Consider the following 20,264-nt stretch of genomic DNA (forward strand, 5'->3'; position numbering starts at 1 on the left):
ACATCTATAAAAAGTTATATATGGTACCCGATTTTTCATGTAATTTGAGTACCTCAAGGGAAAATAGCCGTATAACTCTGTATCAGCATGGGTTTATGATAGGCCGCTCCTGTCAAACCAACCTGATCAGCTTCTACGAGGAGGTAAGTTCTAAACTGGACCGGGAGAGTCATTGGATCTTGTGTATCTGGACTTTTCCAAAGCGTTTGATACTGTGCTGCATAAAAAGGTTGGTATAAAGCAGAGGGTCATTATTAATGGTACATACTCTGATTGGGTCACCGTTACTAGTGGGGTACCACAGGGCAGTATTGGGCCCTATTCTTTTTAATATATGTATTAATGACCTGGTAGAAGGTTTGTACAGCAAAATATAAAATTTTTGCAGATAATACAAAGCTATGTAAAGATATTAACATGAGAGGACGCAAGGAGATTGCAAGAGGATCTTGAGGGTAAAAAAGTGGCAAATAAGGTGTAACTTATAAATGTAAGGTTCTGCACATGGACATAGGAAATACATATCACCTTTACACACTAAATGGGAAACCACTGGGGAACACTGACATGGAAAAGGAGTTGGGGATTTTAGTTAACTGTAAGCTTAACTGGAGCAACCAGTGTCAGGCAGCTGCTGCCAAGGCAAATAGGATCATGGGGTGCATCAAAAGAGACCTAGGGGCACATGACGAAAATGTTATCAAAATTGGGATTATTTAGTTTAGAAAAAAAAGACAGCGAGGGACGACCTAATAACCATGTATAAATATAACAGGGGATAATACAGAGGTCTCTCCCATCATCTCTTTATACCCAGGACTGTGACTGTAACAGGGGGGCGCCCTCTACGTCTAGAGGAAAGAAGGTTTCTACACCAACACAGAAGGGGGTTCTTTACTGTAAGAGCAGTGAGACTATGGAACTCTATGCCTGAGGAGGTGGTGATGGTGAACTCATTAAGAGAGTTCAAGAGGGGCCTGCTTGCCTTTCCTGAGCGATACAATATTATATGTTACAATCATTAATAACTTCAGAAGGGTCGGTGATCCGGGGATTATTCAGATTGGAGTCAGGAATTTCCCCTAAATTAGGTAAATTGGCTTCTAACTCATTGTGATTTTTTTCTGCTGTCCTCTGGATCAGCATTGGAAGGGATGGAGGGGGGGTTATAGGCTGAACTCGGTGGCCATATACACTCAAGGCCTGTCCTGTCTATTCTTCCTTTGATAATAATTGGGCTCTCATAAACCATATACAAATGTCTGTTCAGAATAGGTTTCCGGTGTTAGGGTTTGTTCAAATCACCACTAGGGACTTTTTGTTTTCCAGGTCAGTTTGGGCAACAGGAAAAACGGCAAACCTAGCCAAATGAATCTGCCTTATAATGGAGCCGAACGAAGCTGAATGGACCCTATTGCCTATAATGGGGTTCATTCTGTTTCTTCCTGGCTCATATTTTACAGGACAAATTACAGCATTCTCTGCTGGGACCTCCGACGCTGATGTGCATGAGACCTTCTACAAACTGGTTACATTTGCAATTGACAAGTCCATAATAATATTTTGAAGCACAGTGATAGTATATCAACTGTCAATACTGGAAGAATAAATAGTCTATATGAAACATATCCGCACTGGAAATCTAACATTTTACAAAACCATGTGACATGAGCCCCGGTTCACAATATGCCATGGCTGGATAGATTTGCAAATAAAGGATTTTGAATTGGAAGTAGAACATATTACATATGACTTGTCATGTACGCTAGTAGCTGTAGGGGAGCTCAGACCGCACTTTTGTTTGCAACACTACATCTACCATGAATGCAGTCAAATGTCTCTTTTCAATAGGTCTCTACAGCAATCTCTGGGGATTCCAATGGCCACTTCCTGTATGTGCAGCTTCCAACATGGGTTGTCTCCGTACAATTGTCACACATTTACTTTGTTCACCAGGTTTATAAAAACACTTTTATTGTTACATAAAATTGCTCCCGCTGTCAGAGATGTGGCATAACGGATGACAACTTTTTACACATGATGTGGGAATGTTCGAGGTTAGGCCCATTTTGGAATGATAGGGCAGTTATGAAATGGTCTAAGAAAAACGGTCTTAGTTTCCCTTTGCAACCAATCACAGCACACTTTTCATTTTACCAAAGCAGAATACAAAATGAAAGCTGCACGGTGATTGGTCACTACGGGCAATTAAGACCGTTTCATAAATCTCCTCCAAAATGTTGGTAATTATTAGAAGGGTGCTCTTAACTACTATCCTGGCAGAACCTAAAATATGTTTATTAGGCATAATAGAAGAGCAAGCTAATGCTCCGATTGGTTAATTAAGCACCACGTCAGCCGATGGAAGCCGGTGCTCCATTAACCAATCACAGCCATTCATTGAATGACATCATTGAATGGTTCTGATCGGTTAATCGATCGCCGTCTTTCATTGGCTGACGCAGCGTTCGATTAACCAATCAGAGCATTAGCTTGCTTAAAAAATGTGGTATTCAATCCCCACTATTAGGAAGAACTGGCATTGGCGTGTTGAAGGACACAGAAGCCTGCCGCAGCCCAGCGCGAGGGACCCGAACGCTGTCTGCTAGGTGAGTATTGTTTTGGATTTTTTTTTTTACATGTAGTGTGGGTAGGGCTGATATTTTGAGCCACCACCCCTTTCCGGAAAATCAGGGTAGGGCTTATTATCGGGGAAACACGGTATACCAGACGTGGAAACGAATAGCGGCTCACTGGATTGAACCAAACCCATCTAGTGTGCAGGAGTTCATATAAGGTTGGAGAAGGGTTTGTATTGCAAAATTTGAAACTGGGATTGATGGATCATTATGCCTGAACTGGCATCCAGGGCCCTGGCACTTATGAGACTGAGAATAGCACAACACATTCTTAATAGCGGTATTTAATCTGTGACCTAAGGGCCCTACTGCAATGTTGTAATGGATATAACTTGGGTCAGGTTGGATGACTGTAGAGGAGTTAAGGGAGATGGAGGATATACTGCAATGGAGTATGTGCAGACGAGGTGTGAAGGGCTTCATCTAGAACGTTTGTCTTTATTCCTACTTGGGTCATATTCTTAAATACGGAGATGCCAGCATTAATGGGACATGTACTACTATTTTAGTAATTTTTGTTCTCTCAGGGGGAAGTGGTGGTCTCTGTTTTTTGTACTGGAAATGGGGTTTATAGTCCATGTCCAATGAGGTCTGTGATGTATTACATGTGTTTATAAGTGCACAATAAGAAAAACTATATCTGATTTAAAACAAACCAAAAAAAAAATCAACAGCGCTTGGTGATTTCAGCAATACAACGTTATGTTTAACTCCTTACAGTGATTCTTGAAAATAGGACAATAATGGCAACTTGGAAATAGGCAGCATTGGTGGATTATCATTACACTTTTAAGACCTTGGCCCTCTTATGGGGAACTTGCAGTTGCTGTCAACACAAGGGTGAAGAAATTTTATGTAGAAAAATGAAATTTGAAGAAAAAAACCCCCAAAAAGTGTGAAGGTCCAGTTCTGGGTAAAGTTTGGTGAGTTTCCCCAAACCTTCAAATACTGTAGGCCCCTATCTGAACACTGGTTGAATGCCTTGTAACGCTACCTAGTGGCCATGTTGCTGAACTTTTTTTAATTCTTAAAAAGAATGACTCATTCTGAAGGGTCCAGCGTGCTCCGTCTCCTGAAGGAATAGATGCCATTAGCATTATTTAACAATTTTCCTCTTATGGAATTGACGGAAGGTGAGGCTTCAAGGTAAAGTGTTAAGTATCTCTGAAAGAAATCTATAGGACACTGCCTTTTTGTCTTTAGGTTAAGTCCATTTATGCCATTTTCATAGGAAGAAGTCTTTAATAGACAGTTACATATTAATGAGAATCAGACAGCTTTTTGCTTTGTCTCTATTAAATGGTGCTTTAACCAAAAAACATACGAGCGAATAAGCAATGAATGAGGCCATAGTATGAAGCACAAGTAGATCTCTGAGAATAAAAAGGCCCAGTAACACCTGACAAAAATCGATGAAGAAAAAGGAAGATCAAGTTCTCTCTCCTGTCTTGTTCCTCTAGTTCCTTTTTAATTACCCATGTATAGTCCGAGAATTCTTGAATGCCATCCATTGGAGTTCATGTAAGGATACACAGTTTAATGGTTGTGGATGAAGGCCTTATTCAGTGTATGCAGTACACAACATGTCCCAAGACCAAAATAAATATTCCTGATACAGCCATCTGTGCTCGAATCTAGTCAATGGCAATCTGCATTCTAGAAAAAGCCATTCTTTAGCAGACTATCAGAAACAGGAAAGAAACAAAACGAGAAGAAGGTTTTAAATAACTCTTTCATCAAGCAACTTATTGACACCTTCACAAATCCTTTTGAGGTTTGGCCTGCAGCTTCCATCAGGACTATAAAGGGCAGTAAGGAATTCAACATCTGAAAAATGATTGAAGACTCTGTTGATTCGACTATGAGATTTTGGCGTCAAGTGGCGCTGTACCAATTCATGAAGTAGGGTTTGGCATTCATGTAGTAGTCCAGAAAGAACACCTTTATCAAATGTGTATTCCACTTCATAAAAACTGACAGCTGTCATAGCCGTCTGGTTGAGCTTTTTCCTGAATTTCTCTACAATTTCCAATTCTTCAGGACTGAACTGGTTATTCCTATATAGAATGCCAACTTTTACAGCAACCTTGATCAAGTCCTTTAGGATTTTGTGAGCCTCTTTTTTATTCCTCACGTGTTCCTTAGTTGCTTTGTAAAGCTCATCAAAGATTTCGCTGCTTATATCGTCGATAAGCATATTTGCCATCGTCTTTGTAGCCATTTTGCTCAATATTTTCTTCTGAGCTTGTACTGCAAAGCTCTTCGAGCTGAAATTTTCTGGCCCTGTGAATGAAAGAGAAGACATTATTGACTGTCTATTAAACACATTTGACACGAAACAAAACATTCGACAATTTATTCTGTATCGAGGACAAGTAGTCTGTACAAAGTCACAGAGGACATCATTTACCATTTGCAGAGAAATGTCAGCAACTGGGGGCTTTTCTACCAAGCATGAAAGAGGCGCCCTATCTGAAATGACAAAGTCACCTAAACTAAAATAGACACAATTATAAAATGTACTTTCCATAATGATTTCTGACTTTAAAACTTCTGAAAGGGTGACAGATTTTACCAATGACTTTTACTATTGTGTTTTACTCAAACAAGCTCTGCAAGGAGCTCTGTAGAAAGCCTTTTATTACCTGCAGTACTAGAGGTAGCCATCAAACTCTCCACTTTTTTATTTAGAATAAAAAGCTTAATTTTCATCAACCTTATAAAAAGGTACAGAAAGTACAAAAAGGATACAGAGTTATCATGTGAGTCTTACTAACAAAAAAAAGTACAAGTCAGTAAGCCCTTACATTTAAAAAATACACAAAAGAATTCCCAAAAAAGGACAAAAGAAAAAGTTGGCCAAGGCTGGCAAGTTAGTGAGAGGGATGGGCACGTAATCCCTCAACTATTCAATATTACTGGTCTGTGAAACTAAAGTCCTCTTATAACTGGGTTAAAGTTTTTCAGACACACTATTGCAATACAAGTCCATCTATCAAGTCTCTAATATTTAGCATTTTTTTGTAGAACCACTAGTAGGGTCTTTGAGAAATTACCACCTTATCAGCCTTCCCCTTACAGCTGAGTTGCACCAAAAATTGCATGGTTTTATTATATATGGTATCTCCCATATCTGAAACGAAATTGTGGAGGTCAAAACATAGCTTCCCGATCTTGGGGTAAGCGCACAGGCAAAGGACAAATCGAGTAGTAAACCACTTAAATCAGTGTATCTTAAAGCATGCGAGGAAACATTAATGGCCACCAAAATAGTAATAAATGACCTTGAAAAGTCCACTGGGCCACCAAGGATTGCAATCCGTAATACAATACAATTTCAATTTGTATGTTCTGTTACATTGGAAATTGTGATACCTTCTATGCTAGGATGATCAAGATTTATTGATGTTTGATTTGAAACGCACTAATCCATATAAATATTCAAAAATACAGCCATGGGTACAAGGAGAAATTCGCACATGGCATGTTTGTTACAAAAACTTGTGCAACCAATCTTTTTGTTCATCAAATCTTTACTTGAAAAACATTGCATTGTACTCGGTACACTGCAATAGTGTAAAAAAGTTAAAGGACTGAAACAGTATGAGTATATGCAAGTATATGCACCAATATAGTGACAAGAACAAATGCTAGGTGAGACGTAGGAAATAAGAACCAACGCAGGTGTTGTCAGGTTGTTGTCATAGTGCAAAAGTAGCTATAGAGATTCATATAGATCGGTCAGATGAGATCAAGTGGGGGGGGGGGGGGGTGTGATTCCCGAGCATGCGCAGTGTTGTATGCAGCCCATACACGGTCTCTGCTGCAGAGCGTATGGGCTGTAGTATGTGCAACGCTGTGGGAGACTCGCAGCATTGTACACATATGCCCATATGAACGAGCCCTAAGGGATCAACAAAATCTGCTGTCACGAAGACTGGGATCATGTGGGCCGGGGTAAGTGGGAAAAGCTCTTGGAACAAAATCAATGAACAGTCTTCCATTTTCTAGGTCTGTATTACACCCCCAAATTCAGCGTCTAATTGTGCTTGAACTGGAGTGGAGGGTTTCTATAGGGATATAGGTCAGAGGTTTTAAAATTGGATAGAGCCTTCTTAGTATGAAGATAGGTGTGTAAAGAGTGGGAGAGTCTCATGTGCAGGCAAAGCCAGAAAGATTGATAGGATAGCTCTATATTTGGGAGGAGACTGAAGCCTCCCATAGAGTTAAGGAGTCATAGTAAATTATAAGACAGACTTCCTTAGAGAGGAAGAGAAAGTTTTCTGATATTCCTGAAAAATTAAGACAGTAGTTTAATAGGACTGGATTGGAGAAGGTAAATTAGTTTACGGACAATATCATTTTTAACTAGGTTCTTTCTTCGCATCAAGGAGATCATTGGGATACCTAAGGTTTTTAATTGGGATGTAAATTGCTCCAAGGACTCTTGAGGGAAAACACTGTGCCATGTTAGCAGAAAATTTAATACCTAGTTAGGTAGCATACAAGGAGTGCCATTTCAATGGAAAGTTTATAGAAAGTCTCGCTCTCTGCCGCTGGAATATTCATGCCCAAGATCTCACATTTGAGAGGATTAATTTTAAAATTGGAAAGCTGATGGAAATGTTGTAATAGTTATAATAAGGGCGGGAAGGCTCATGGGGGATTTCAGAGCGCAAGTTCTCGGGTCTTGGAAAGAATAAGGACCGTATCAATGCAGCTCAGCAGGCAGTATATAATGTCCAGGCTGGGACAGTTGGAGCAGGCTTTGGGTGTACTATTATTTTGTCTACTCTTTGCAGCCCCACCAAATCAGTGAAGATGGCATTCAGCATTGCAGGGAGGGAGTCTTGATCAAATATTTCAGGGAGACCTCTGATTCTTATGTTCTTCCTCCTATTCCTATCTTCTTGGTCCTCCAGTAGGAATTATGCTTGCTTTACCTGGGCATTTTACAGGAGCACATGTTCCCCCATAGCAGCACTGAAGTAGTTAACTGCTTGCCGTGTCTGCTCTAAGGACTCCACTCTTTGCCCTATGTGACGTATGTCTGCTTGGATCTCTGCTAGCTCACTAGCTATAGGAGCCAAAACATTTGTGAGGGCTTTTTTTTAGGAAACCCCTTGAGATAGATAGAGTCAGTACTTCCTGGCTTTTCAGAAACACTGTAAGCTTCAGATTCCTCCACACCGCATGCAGTGTGCTGAGCTGGATGGAGGTCAGTATCACCTTGGGACCATGTGCTGAAGAAGCTGCCTGCGGTTTACTGACAGATTTCTCCATCTCAGGTTGCTGCCTGGCAGTCCTATACTGCCATGATCTGTCCCGGGCTTTTCCCCTCCAGTCCTCACCATCTTGCAGATAAGCTGTTGTAGATTGGGTTACGGGCATTCTGGTGTCTGGAGCTCCTCTCTCAAGCTTCCACCATGCTCTGCGGCCAGGCTCCACCGCCTTCTGCAACCAATCTGATACGTATGAAATCAACCCAATATGGGAACAATAAATGTGCCTTTCTGATTTTCATTGAATGTTTAAAATATTTCCTTCCGCCTAGAGCTGACTCCAGGCCGTAGGCGCACCATTTGTGTTATTAGACGTACATGTGTCTGTCTGTATAAATAATAAATGATTATTTTCAACGGCTTGAATAACATTATCTTTTCTGCATGTATGAATTATGATGTAGAATAAAGAAAGAAAAAAGTTTCTCCAGCCTTGAAGGGGCATGGACAACAAGAATATTATTTGCTCGATGTGTCTAAGTATTAACCCCCTCCCATAGTGCAAACATTGTAGTCATACAGAGATTATGCAGCAAGTTCAGTAGCCGTTCACCTACGGAGCTGCAGTTTTTGGTACCTGCGATGCACTTACATTGTAATTTTACCTACAGTTGGTGTAAAATGGTTGATGGAAAGCACCTCTGAGCTCTACGTACCGTGCAACTGCAATCACAAAGGGTACTTATAAATTTTATTAACCCTTTAAAATCCAACATCACGATTTTCCTGTACCACTCCGATGTCTGAAGACTCCCGTCACGTTTGTTTTCTCTGTTTTTTTTGCCTGCTCCACTGTCAGAGCCTGTCCAATGACTTTCCTCATGTAGTACTGGCTTTAGCCAGCAGATAGCACATGGTTATTTCTCGGCAGGTCATGTGACCGCGCGTTATGTGACCGCGCTTCTGTATGTAGGAAAATGGTGCAGATGAAGCATGTAAGTGATGTAGATATTATAAGGTGAATTATGGAGGACAGTGAGGGTGAAGGAGAGTTTAGTGAGGAAAGGGAGCATGAAGAAACTGTTCCTGTATGCAACGATATTAGTTCCACTGAATGTAATGCTGAAGAAGAGAGTGATGATAATATACAACCTGTTGCTGGCAGCGGGAAGGTTTATCGTGATGGTGATCTTATAAAAGTTCCCACACTCTGTTAAACGAGGATTCCTTAAAAGTTCGACTAAAAAGTGATCTTAAATATTTCCAGCTCTTGTTCCATATACAGCGTCGGTTTACCTGATCAGGATAATCTAGAGCCAACTTAACACCATATATTTACTTTCTAGGCTATTATTTTATTGTTTTGTTTAGTTCAATATTTTGCCATTTAGGAAAGTGTCTGCACTGAAGCATCGGTCATGGAAACTATACAGGCTCTACTATAGGGGTTTTCATTACAAGGACACATACACTACCAATCACCATCAACCGTGGAAATTTCAATAATCCAAAGCAAAACAGAACCCAGACAGAACAAATATAGAAAACATACGGCTCATTTGATACATTTGTACAACGATGACAACCAAACAAACTAGGCTACATGAGACCTAAAGACCAGAAACAACCCAGTGGGCAAAATGCAATAAGTAGCAAGCATCAAGATGATGGAAAATACAAGTTTATATGATTGTTTATAAGTGGCAGTTTAGCAGAGGCATCTGTAATGTCCAGAAGTTTAGATAACAAGGTTATTAACTGATCACCAACCTGTATATTAGAGCCAGTCAGAAGTGATTATATACAGTATCTACACTGTGCTTGGTCTGTACGGACTCCGATGTCTATACTATGGTCATTGCCCCAGCCAAAAAGCATATGATGGAGCCAGTATATAACTAGGAGCAAAGTTAAACGAGATAGAACTAGACCAATACCAAATTTATCAAAATTACACACACCATTTTCTAGTGTCCTGTACAACAATATTTTGTATGTAAAAAATGGTGCACACCATTAACCCTTTCCAATCCACTGTCTGACATCTAAAGAAATTCTGATTGAAGGCTGTACAGCTCCGATGTCAGAAGACCTCTGGCAGGGTATTCTTACTGTAGGTTACTGGCCGCTCTGTCGTCGGGGGGGGGGGGGGGGGGCCTTTCGGGCATGTCACATACTGCAGTACTGGCTCTAGCCAGCAGATGGCACCATTGTATAATGGCAGAAAGAGAAAGCCCCCTAGGAAACCCTGAATCCAAAATTGGATTGCAAAGGGTTAATACATTTAGTGTATTTTTCCTTATAGAACCTCCCTTTTACAGACACTTTTTAAAGTTCTGAGACGTATGGTTTCATAAATCCTCTCCATTCAGTCCTTGGTGACCCACATTATCACTAAAAAAGCCATTCCTACTGATAAGTGAAGTTAACACACAAGGTCACTGCAGGATGAAGTCTGGTCACAATATTACGCACTGGGTACACTTACCGTATTTGGGTCTGTGTACTGTCCGTGTTAGTCCATGGACAGCACACAGCCCCATTATAGGGCTATAAAGACATACACGCCGTTTTTTTTTTAAATGTGGATCGATAGTCCATGTGAAAAAAATAATTGCATGTTCCATTACTATCCATATACCAGACAAGAAATAGGACATGCAATGCACGTCAATGTGCTGCCTGTCCATAAAATCAGAGAACGAACACATGGACATTCGAGTCATGCCTGAAGCCTTTGGGTGTGACTTGCACACATAGGAAATATACCGGAGGCCTTATACACGTGCAAATACTAATCAACATCCACTTATACATCTACAGTACAATGTATGAAGGGGGTAGATACTTAGTATTATATATGCTAACAAATAAGGCTTCTACAAGGTGCCAGTCACATGGGTTTGTGTGGTACAACAGCCTACCTGTTGAGCACCCTGATCATGCAGTCCCACACAGCAAAAAAACCCTTCGACTAAATTGTCACCCAGCCACGGCTACCAAAGGCTGCATGATCTTGCCGACATTACCGACTAGTTCATGTGACCACTGGCTGAAGCAACTGGGCAGGGTTTCAGCCACAAACAGTTTTTCTTAATTGTCCCTCTAGTGACCAGTGTACTGTACTGCAAGCTAAAGCTTCCTCTAGCATGTGGTGCTCCTCCAATTTTGAAGCCTTACCTTTTCAATTCACGACATGAATGTAACTGGACTTCCTACATAAACTTTGTTCTGCGTAGTAACAGATACCATGGTATTAGGTTCTATCCTGACTCCAGCACGGACGCGATCAGAAAAAAACTGTTACCGTCCAACAGTCTCCAACCAGTCCTGTTGAAGGGAACCTGTCAGCACTTTCAAGCCTACTAAACGGTCCCCAGCAGCAGACTACATAATTACACCTGTTTCCAACAAGAAGTTTGTTATGCTTCTAGAAGAAACTATACGTGCAGAAAATTAGCTTTACAACTTCCCACGCTAATGAACGCCGTCCGGTCCATTGGGCAGGCCAGACAGTCTCTTCTGGAGGGAGTTTTTAGCATAAACCTGCCCAACTTACCACCATCTCCCACTCCATGCAGGGAGAGATATGAAATCTTATGCATGTGCTGTCCACAAGCTTCCAAGACACGCATGAGATTTCATATGGATTTGATTTGTGGGATAAACCAGAGAGCTGCTGAAGGTTAGGCAGACAGAAAGACAAGGCCAGGAACAAGAGGAGTCTTTACCAGGAAACCATAAAAACACTTTTGCACGCTTTTGGAACCTAGGATTCTATTGCTCCGGCATTACAATGATGGTTGAAGGGTAAATAACTAGCTTGGGTAGCAGGAGAAAGGAAGGGTAACAATTCCACTGCCACAGTGCCCTTTAAGAGTTGGCGTACACAGCAGAGGTCCCAGCAGAAAGCGGTATGTGGCATTTAATCATCACTTTGCAGACTCACTATGGGTACTGGATAACGTGCCCACTTTGTTGCCCAAGGTGTTAAAATTAGTAGAGGTGCCGTATTTACCTGTACCCTGCCGCTACAATCCAGCCCATCTGAGGTCCTGGTGTTTATTGTGACACATATCACTGGAAGTCAGGTGACCACTGCAGCCAATCAGAGGTTACAGCATCACGTTCCCGAATTTTTGACACCATGGCGCTCAAGATTTGATGGCTGATGCTAGGAGAATTTAGCAAAGGGGGTAGTAAAGGGAGAATATGGTCTAGTAACCAGACAACCTCTTTAATTAATTAATTCTAGTATACAATTTGAATTCTGTCTTTAAAAAGGCGTGTGTAGGGACAAGCGTTACTAGTAGCGGCTGTGCAAAAAAGATGAAAATCTATATAAAATTAGCAATATTTGTCATAAGCAGTGTGACATTTTTAAGATATTACTTGAATTAACAACCCCCTTTTTTTTTTTTACTCCTAATCTTGCTGGGATTCGTTCTGACATAATGTAAACATTTCCCAGTTTATCCTCAGTTTTCTCCGCTAAGCATGCATGACTTTTGCAGAGGGATCAATCCAGTTCAGTCCCTGTATGGACCTCTAACGGACCATTGTAATGCAACTGAGCAAAAAATGGGGTTTTCACGCTTGCATTGCGGTTTTACTTGCAGAACACATTGCGCGCGCACGCACGCACGCACGCACGCACACACACACACACACACACACCAGTGCAAACCAAAGTTTCGAAGCTTACTTTTGTAACATTTAGCCCGGAGATAATATGGTAATGAGCATATTTTTTCATCACTTTTAACCGCAGCAGAATTAACTACAGTATGTTCTCCAATGGGACAGTACGGGACAGCTATTACAGAGGAACAGATGTCTGGTTAATTTGCTGTCAGAAGAACAAAATGTAATATTAATTTAACTCCTCGCTGACAGGAAACTCTGTACATCTTGACAAGTCATAAATAATCCTGATTGCACAGTACTAATCATTGAGACATGTTAAATGTTATTTTATGCTCCACTTCCAGCAGTAATATAAAGTGACCGACCAAACTCTGTCCTGATAACTTTGTAATTACAGTCAATTTTGAGAGGGTTACATCTCTCTCTGTTGAGAGCTTTCCATCATTGTACAACACGTGTTTCCAGAAAAGGGCTTCACTGGCAAACATGTAATTATTTCTATTTTCAAAACAGACTCTTCAAATATGTTACATTCATTCCCAGGAAGTTGTCGGGCTTGTGCAGCTGTCTTTTTGAGAAGAAGCTTTTATCTATATAACAACAGGAAAACTTGCCTGTGATTTGCAGCGATTGCTTCTCCTTTATGACAATAAAAGAGATCATAATTGAGGAGAACTGACACTTCTGGCCATGGAGTATGTACTTGTATTAAAGGAGAACTGATTACCTATAGATTGTGTCTACAAAAAAGGGTTCTCTAAAAATCAGATGTGCTGTATAGTCTATGATCGTTAATCATTCCATTAAATCTACTTCTTTCTGCCGAGTGGAAGCAAAGTTACTCAGTGCTGAAATAGACTGAAAAATCTATCCAAGAGGCACAACCGCCTCATAAGGGTCGTCTTTTCTTTGTTCTAGCTGTACGGAACATCACTTTGTTCAATAGGGCCACACAATTTATTTTAATCCTAAAAAAATATTTGGCAACTATTTGGACTGGGGTACAGCAATAATATAAGCAGCCATGCACATGCTTGGGATAGAGATCCATGTGGTATGGATCTACAAGGTGCCAAATTAAATTTGACGCCATGAACAGTATCTCTGTCAACCTTCGGTTTTATTTTCAGAGATGCCCAAAGTTTTCCTTCTGGATTCTGTGATTATCTGAAGTGTAACAGGATGCTGGGGGAACAGCATGGACCTCCCTTATTGTCGCAAAACAAAAGAGGCAAGCAAAGTGGCTTCAACTTTTTACTAGACAACAAAGTAGCCAACACTGAGAATTAAGTTAGTCGGATGGTTCTGTTACTTAGGGAGTTTCTCAATACCTTTGCAATATACAAAGTCACAGAAAATCAGTCTTCTCCAGCAGGAAAAGCACAGTACTTGCATTACAACAAACAGGCGAAGGTAGTGGTTTTCACTTTGCTCAATCTTCAGTCACAATTCTTCCCAGTTACTTGGTACTCAGTGGCAATTCTCTGTCCCGAAGTCTTAGACAAGTTGCACATAGCCCCGATCAAAGTCCCAAATGATTTGACCCCTCAACCACTGGCGTAACTATCCGGTTGCACCTGGGCCCAGGAGCCTTAGGGGGCCCATAAGGTCTTTCTTCTCCATATAGGGAGCCCAGTACTATGAATAAAGCATTTTAGGCGGGGGCCCTGTTACAGGTTTTGTATTGGGGCCCAAGAGCTTCAAGTTATGCCTCTGTGTTAAGGGGTTAAAAGAAGTTGAGGGGTCCCAAGATAAACTTTTGCACCCGGGCCCATGAGCCTTTTACTACGCCCCACCCTCAACTGACTGCTTCTTGGGTCACAGTCTTCTACCTGACCCACAGTACTGAACCACACTACCGAGGAGAAGGTGCACATAGCAAAGGCGTAGTCCAACAATGGCTCCAGCAGCAGCTATTGCTCCTAAGTTACTGTGGCACTCACTTTTCAGAAGTTGTCAGATGGACTCACTATACTAAACCCACACCGCAGCATATTTCCAGCCTGTATAACAGTGCTTTGGGCCACAGCGTACTTCTGCTTTCTTGCCCCAGCTCTGGTCTGGTCCACAGCCTTCAGATCAGCTATGCTTTGGTCACATCAGAAGGAGACTCCCTCTCCTTCCAGTCACTGGGACTCTGTTCTTCCTCAGGCTCTGCTCAAACAGGAGGGTGACTTCCTTTCCTTCTACTCACTGAAGTATTTTTATTCCTCTGACCCAGTGAAGTGGCCAGGGATCCTGCTCCACTTTCAGGTTGAACTGGCCTGCGCTGTCAGTGATGGTGAGGAGATGTGAGTTCACCACAGGCGTGCATGCAAACTCCTTTAACTCTGACTTGTATGGCTCCTCTTTTTACTGAGCAGCTGACCACTAGATGCATCATTACATCACAAGGTAGCTGGTGTTTCTAAAAAATTGGTGATGAAGGACCACACTCTGGCATTCACATGCTCACCCGCCGAGGGCAGCATCATCCTCTCAAGGGGAGCTCCGGACATACCTTATGAATCCACTGGAAAAAAAAATGCAAAATGCTCTATCACATCACATATTATAGAGGAATATTCCTTTGGAAATACTGCTTGAACTCATTATGACACCGCATGTGCAGTACCACCTCAGTGCACATAGCGTCTCAGCAACAAATCTGATTTTGGCTCAGAAACGAGAACTGTTATAAATATAAACAGAAAGGTATGCAAAAAAGAAGGTTCCAGTCAGCAATTTTCTACGTGTCTCACTTAGTGGCTCCTGGGCTTTGTCCAACTCTAATAGTTGAAGTAAAAACAAAAATGTTCTTCTCTTCAACATTGAGTAACATGTGGGTGATCATCTAAAAAAACTTTCTAATAGTATGGGAATATTAGCATCCCAGCTAACCAAAATCTTGTTTAGTTCTTCAATATGCTGTTTCAGTTACAAAACAGATATTTTTCATGGACCTTGTTCTTCATTTTTTCCACATTTTGTTCAAAATGTTTTATTCAAGATTTTTCAAACATTACAATTATGCACAAGAACTGAATTATATTGCAAAAGAGTATACTTAATTCCCATGAGCTCAGTAAATGCCTCCATCGGCTATACCGAAAGACAACAAACCAATAATAGAAACAGAAATACGTAAAATAATAATAGAACAATTGGACATTTACACAAAGACAGAGGACATTACTAAGGGACATAGTAACACAAGATACACGATTCGGGGGAGGGGGAGGAAGGGTAGTCAGGGTAACGGGGAGATCCTAAGAGAGAGTGGCGATCAATCCTAGCTGCTCTCACGTGAGTCTAAATCAAATCTCAAAGCTGACCAGATTCCACCCAAGTCCTAAATTGATACTGTAAAGCTCCTCATGGGCGCCACCCTCTCCCACCCTCAGTTCATCAAAGCGCATAGCTCTTCTACCCACATCGTTCTAGATGGTGGAGTAGAGGTCTTCCAGAGTCTAGGGATGATTCTTCTGACTGCAAGGATGAATAATCTCAGGGCCCCCTTTTAGCTTTTTTGACCAAACCCGGGAGGACTGAGAGCAGAGCCATCTCTATCATTAATTTTACTCGTGACCTGCAGATATAATTGTAAACCTCCATTGTCTTCCTCCACAGAGCAGCTACTGCAAGGCAGCTCCACCAGATGTGGGACATGTTCCCCCTGTCTCTGTTACATCTCCAGCAGATGGGGGAGGTCTGGGGAAAGATTTTATGTAATTGGTCCGAAGTCCTATACCACTGGGATAGGATTTTGAGGTTTAGACCCTGCGCTTTGTAAGTGGGTGAAATTTTGTGGCAAAGGATCCAGGCCCAGTGTCCCTACGAAAGGTTTCTTCCAAGTTCCCTTTCCCATTCCTCCACGTATGGTGGCATCTGGGCCTCCAACTCCCAATTCAGCAGTAATTTGTAGAGGATGGATATCAGATCTCTGTGAGGATGTGTAAATACAAATTTGCTCGAATTGGGTGAGGGGACCAGTAAGACTCACCCAAGGGGCCAGGGACCCCACAAAACCTCTTAGTTAAAAGTATTGTAACCATGAGCTGGATCTATCCCCCTGTCCCTCCCATGATCTCCACAAGGGGCCTGAAACCTGAGCTCAATACTACATCTCGTATACGAGGCAATGGGGAGGGCGACAGCTCCAGAATAGGAGGTCCTCACATGGAGGCTTCAAATTGTGGTTTGGAGACCAGGGGAGTAAGGGGCCCAGGCACCGATACTAGACCGCTGGCCAGCACAAATTCTGGCCCGGTTTCAAGTAATTGACCCAGGAATAGTGAAATGTTAGGGACCCAACTTATGTATTTAGATGGTATCCAGGCCGCACCCCACAGGGTCCCCGGGACTAGGGTATGCTCTGCTTCTACCCACAGTTTAGAACTCTCTTTTGAGTAGGTCCAGTATGCAATTGGCAATATTGGCTTTATAGTAAAGGGCAAAATTATGCAATCCCAGGCCTCCCCTCTCCTTGCTTTTCATGAGGAGTGAAAACGCATGCGTGGCTTAATCCCTTTGCAAATGAATACTGTGATAAGGGACCACAATCATTTTAGGTACAAGTTTGGGAGTTTCAGTGGGACCGTCTTACATAAATAGAGGAATTTGGATAAGTCCATTTTGATAACGTTGACCCTCCCAATCCAAGAGAGGAGCAGTGTATTCCATTTGCCAAGATCCCTCTCTAGGTCTGCCAGAAAAGGTACATAATTTAGTTTAAACGCCTGGGAAACATCCGCTGGGAGATGTGATCCAAGATATTTTAAATCGGCAACAACACATTTGGCACCTCTGACTTTTGGACATTAACTTTGTAATTGCTTACTCTACCAAAGCGTTGAAACTCCTGTAGGATCACTGGGAATCCAATGCGTGGGTGGGACACAAAGTAGGGGATCTTCCACAAAAAGCAGCATTTTGTGATCTGTACCACATTGCTGCGGAATTCGCGGAGGGTGTCTGACCGTGAATTCCGCAGCTATAATCCGCCCATGGGCATTACCCCCAAGGAAGGTTTAACGATAATAATTTATTCAAATGAAGTGATAATCAAGCATAGTGGTGATTAATTGTCCTACTTTTGTAAATTATTACATCTATATACAAAGCATAAAGGTTGCAGCTTACATTACATCACAAAGTATAAAGATTGCAAGTTACATCACATCATTAGCTACACATTATTAGCCAAGAGGTTACAGCTTACATGCCACCAGGTACATCACTAGGAAGTCGTCTCATCTGAACTAGCAATGGGGAAGCCAAAACAGTGCTAAGACGGAGTACCTTCTTCAGTAGTCCATCAGGCATGACACCTCCGCTCCCGTCACCAAAGGTTCCTCTCACTTCTAAGGGTTCGACAGATATGGAATGTCCTCATTCTGCCTCCAAAGCTTCCAATTTGACTTGAGGAAATGGGACCACATACTATTCTAATATAAGTGACCACATGTCTTCATTCCAACAGGTGACCATATGTCCACATTCCAAAAAGTCTTCTAACAGAAAGGTGCTAGCACATTTCTATTTGAAGTGGAAATCAAACAGCCACACATGGTCATAAGTGTTTGTCTAATGCAAACTTAAAATACATCTTCCCAGAAATAAACATTTCTTCCAACCCAAGATAAGATATATCTCAAAAGTCCATCATGTTGACTTCCCCTGTTTTGATATGCACATTTGATTGGTTTAGAAACAGGGGCGTAACTAAAGGCTCAAGGGCCCTGGTGCAAAAGTTCAGCTGGGCGCACACCCTCTATCTGTACCTGTACCCACGGCCATGCCTAAACCGTGCTGCACAAAGGCATAAATTGAAGCTTCTGGGCCACAATGCAAAATCTGTAACAGGGCCCCCAACTATAAATCAGTACTAGTGTACACCACCAGAAGCTCGGGGCTGACCAGGCGTTGTTGCGGTGAACACCCCCTGTCAAGCCCCTAGCTTCCCAATTGGCTGTCAAGATACTACATGGGCGACAGCGGGGAACAGTAAGTCCAGGGGGAGCATTATAGAGCTCATAGGGGTACGACTGGCTGGGCAAGCTCTTCTGTCTACAAATCGGGATTGTGGAACTATACCCGTGGACCATCCAATTTGTGGATTTTCTACACACTGACGAGGACGTGGAGATGTTGGTGGGTGATCCTCCCCTGGGTTATCCCACTGGCACCGGGTAAGTCCTGCCTTTTCTTTAATTTATACCTCTGTGGTTCTTTTGAGCTGGAGCGCTGTCCCTTACACTTGGTTTAATCTCAATCTTGGGGTGTGACTGGGGCGTTCACTGGTGGTGACAGCTGGGGTCATGATACACCAGTACCCTATAATTCTTTATTCATAATACTGGGCTTTCTATATAATAATAATAATTTATATAGCACCAACATATTCCGCAGCGTTTACAGTCTAGATTCTCCTATATGGAGAAGAGAGGCCTTTTGGGCCCTCTAAGGGCATCCTCTGAGTCCCCTATAGTTACACCCCTGGATTCTCTGGGTATACCTGGTTCTTTGTCCAGAACAATGATAGTTCAGTATTTTCTGGTCAAAGATTCAAAATTGTAATTAAAATGTCTGAAAGAAATGCAAATCATACATTTAGCATTTTCCTGACAAGTATTCGTGTATGTTTTCCGACCTCTGCCACATAGAAATGGGATGAGGTGCTCTACAAGATACGTTTGTGTTAGTTAAAGGTTACATAATAAAATATTTAAGACAAACAGAATTAAACTATTCCCAGGACAAAAGATATCCAGTGCACTTACAAATTACTGCTGTCACACATCATGTAGCTTCTGTTGATCTCAGTGAAGCATATCACCTCAGGCCACTTAATTGTAGGACCCAGAAGGAGGTGGTTAAGGGATTGGCTCTTCGAACTGAAAATTAGTTTGTCCACCATTTGAAAGGGTTTTTTTTGTTTTAAATAATTGTGAGGTAGAAAATGTCAAATGACAAACAAAGTGTACATAATGGAGGTTCTTGGGGGTTCCTGAGGTGCATTGTTGCCTCTATGAGGACACAATGGGTTCTGTTTATTTCATATCAGACGCAGTTAAAATTATTCTTGGCTGCAAATTATGCGCACAGATGAAGACATGGCCAAGTAAATTTTTTTTCATGGAAAAGAAGTTATAAGTAAACGTATTTGTATATAACTGGTATAAAGATTTCAGGGTGGGAATGATTATATGATTGAGTCTAAATGTTTATATCTATGGTCATCTTTAGGCTTCAATCACACTGTCGTTTTTGTAGCATTTTTCCAACTTTAAAAAATATGCATAAGGGTGCGTTCAGACGAGCGTGTTTTGGTGTGTGCATACGCACGCACAAAAACACGCTTGTAGTTACAACAATGCATTCCCTATGGTGTGTGCACATGTCCGTACTTTGCAGGTGCGTGCCTGCAAAGATAGGACATGCGTGCACCATAGGGAATGCACGCATTGTTTTTAATGGATCCGCGGCTGCTGCCGGCGGCTCCATTGAAAACAATGACCTGCTGGCTCCCTGCATTCCTTTTCAGGGAAGGACTATACATATAAGCCCTTCCCTGAAAAAGAAAGGTTTTAGTGTAAAAAAAAAAATGCTGGCATTCTCTTCAATAGAGCTGCTTCTGCTGCCGGCGGCTCCATTGAAGACAATGGTCTGTGGAACACCTGAATTGTTTTTCAGGCAAGGGTTTTACATATAAGCCCTTCCCTGGAAATCAATTAAAAGTGATTTAAAAAACAAAAAAAATAGATACTCACCTCCC

General features: G+C 41.8%; 1 protein-coding gene across 1 annotated transcript in view; it reads right to left on the minus strand.

Annotated features, from left to right (window-relative positions):
- Positions 1-1,770: 1,770 nt before the first annotated feature.
- The window catches only part of TNFAIP8L3 (TNF alpha induced protein 8 like 3), an 83,836-nt gene continuing 65,342 nt past the window's right edge, over positions 1,771-20,264 (minus strand). Inside the window, exon 2 of the mRNA XM_066592604.1 lies at positions 1,771-4,922. Coding sequence (XP_066448701.1) covers positions 4,360-4,922 — 563 coding nt within the window. The 3' untranslated portion in view covers positions 1,771-4,359. The remainder of the gene's footprint in view (positions 4,923-20,264) is intronic.

This window comes from Eleutherodactylus coqui, chromosome 2, assembly GCF_035609145.1.
Source record: "Eleutherodactylus coqui strain aEleCoq1 chromosome 2, aEleCoq1.hap1, whole genome shotgun sequence".
NCBI classification, from domain to species: Eukaryota; Metazoa; Chordata; class Amphibia; order Anura; family Eleutherodactylidae; genus Eleutherodactylus; species Eleutherodactylus coqui.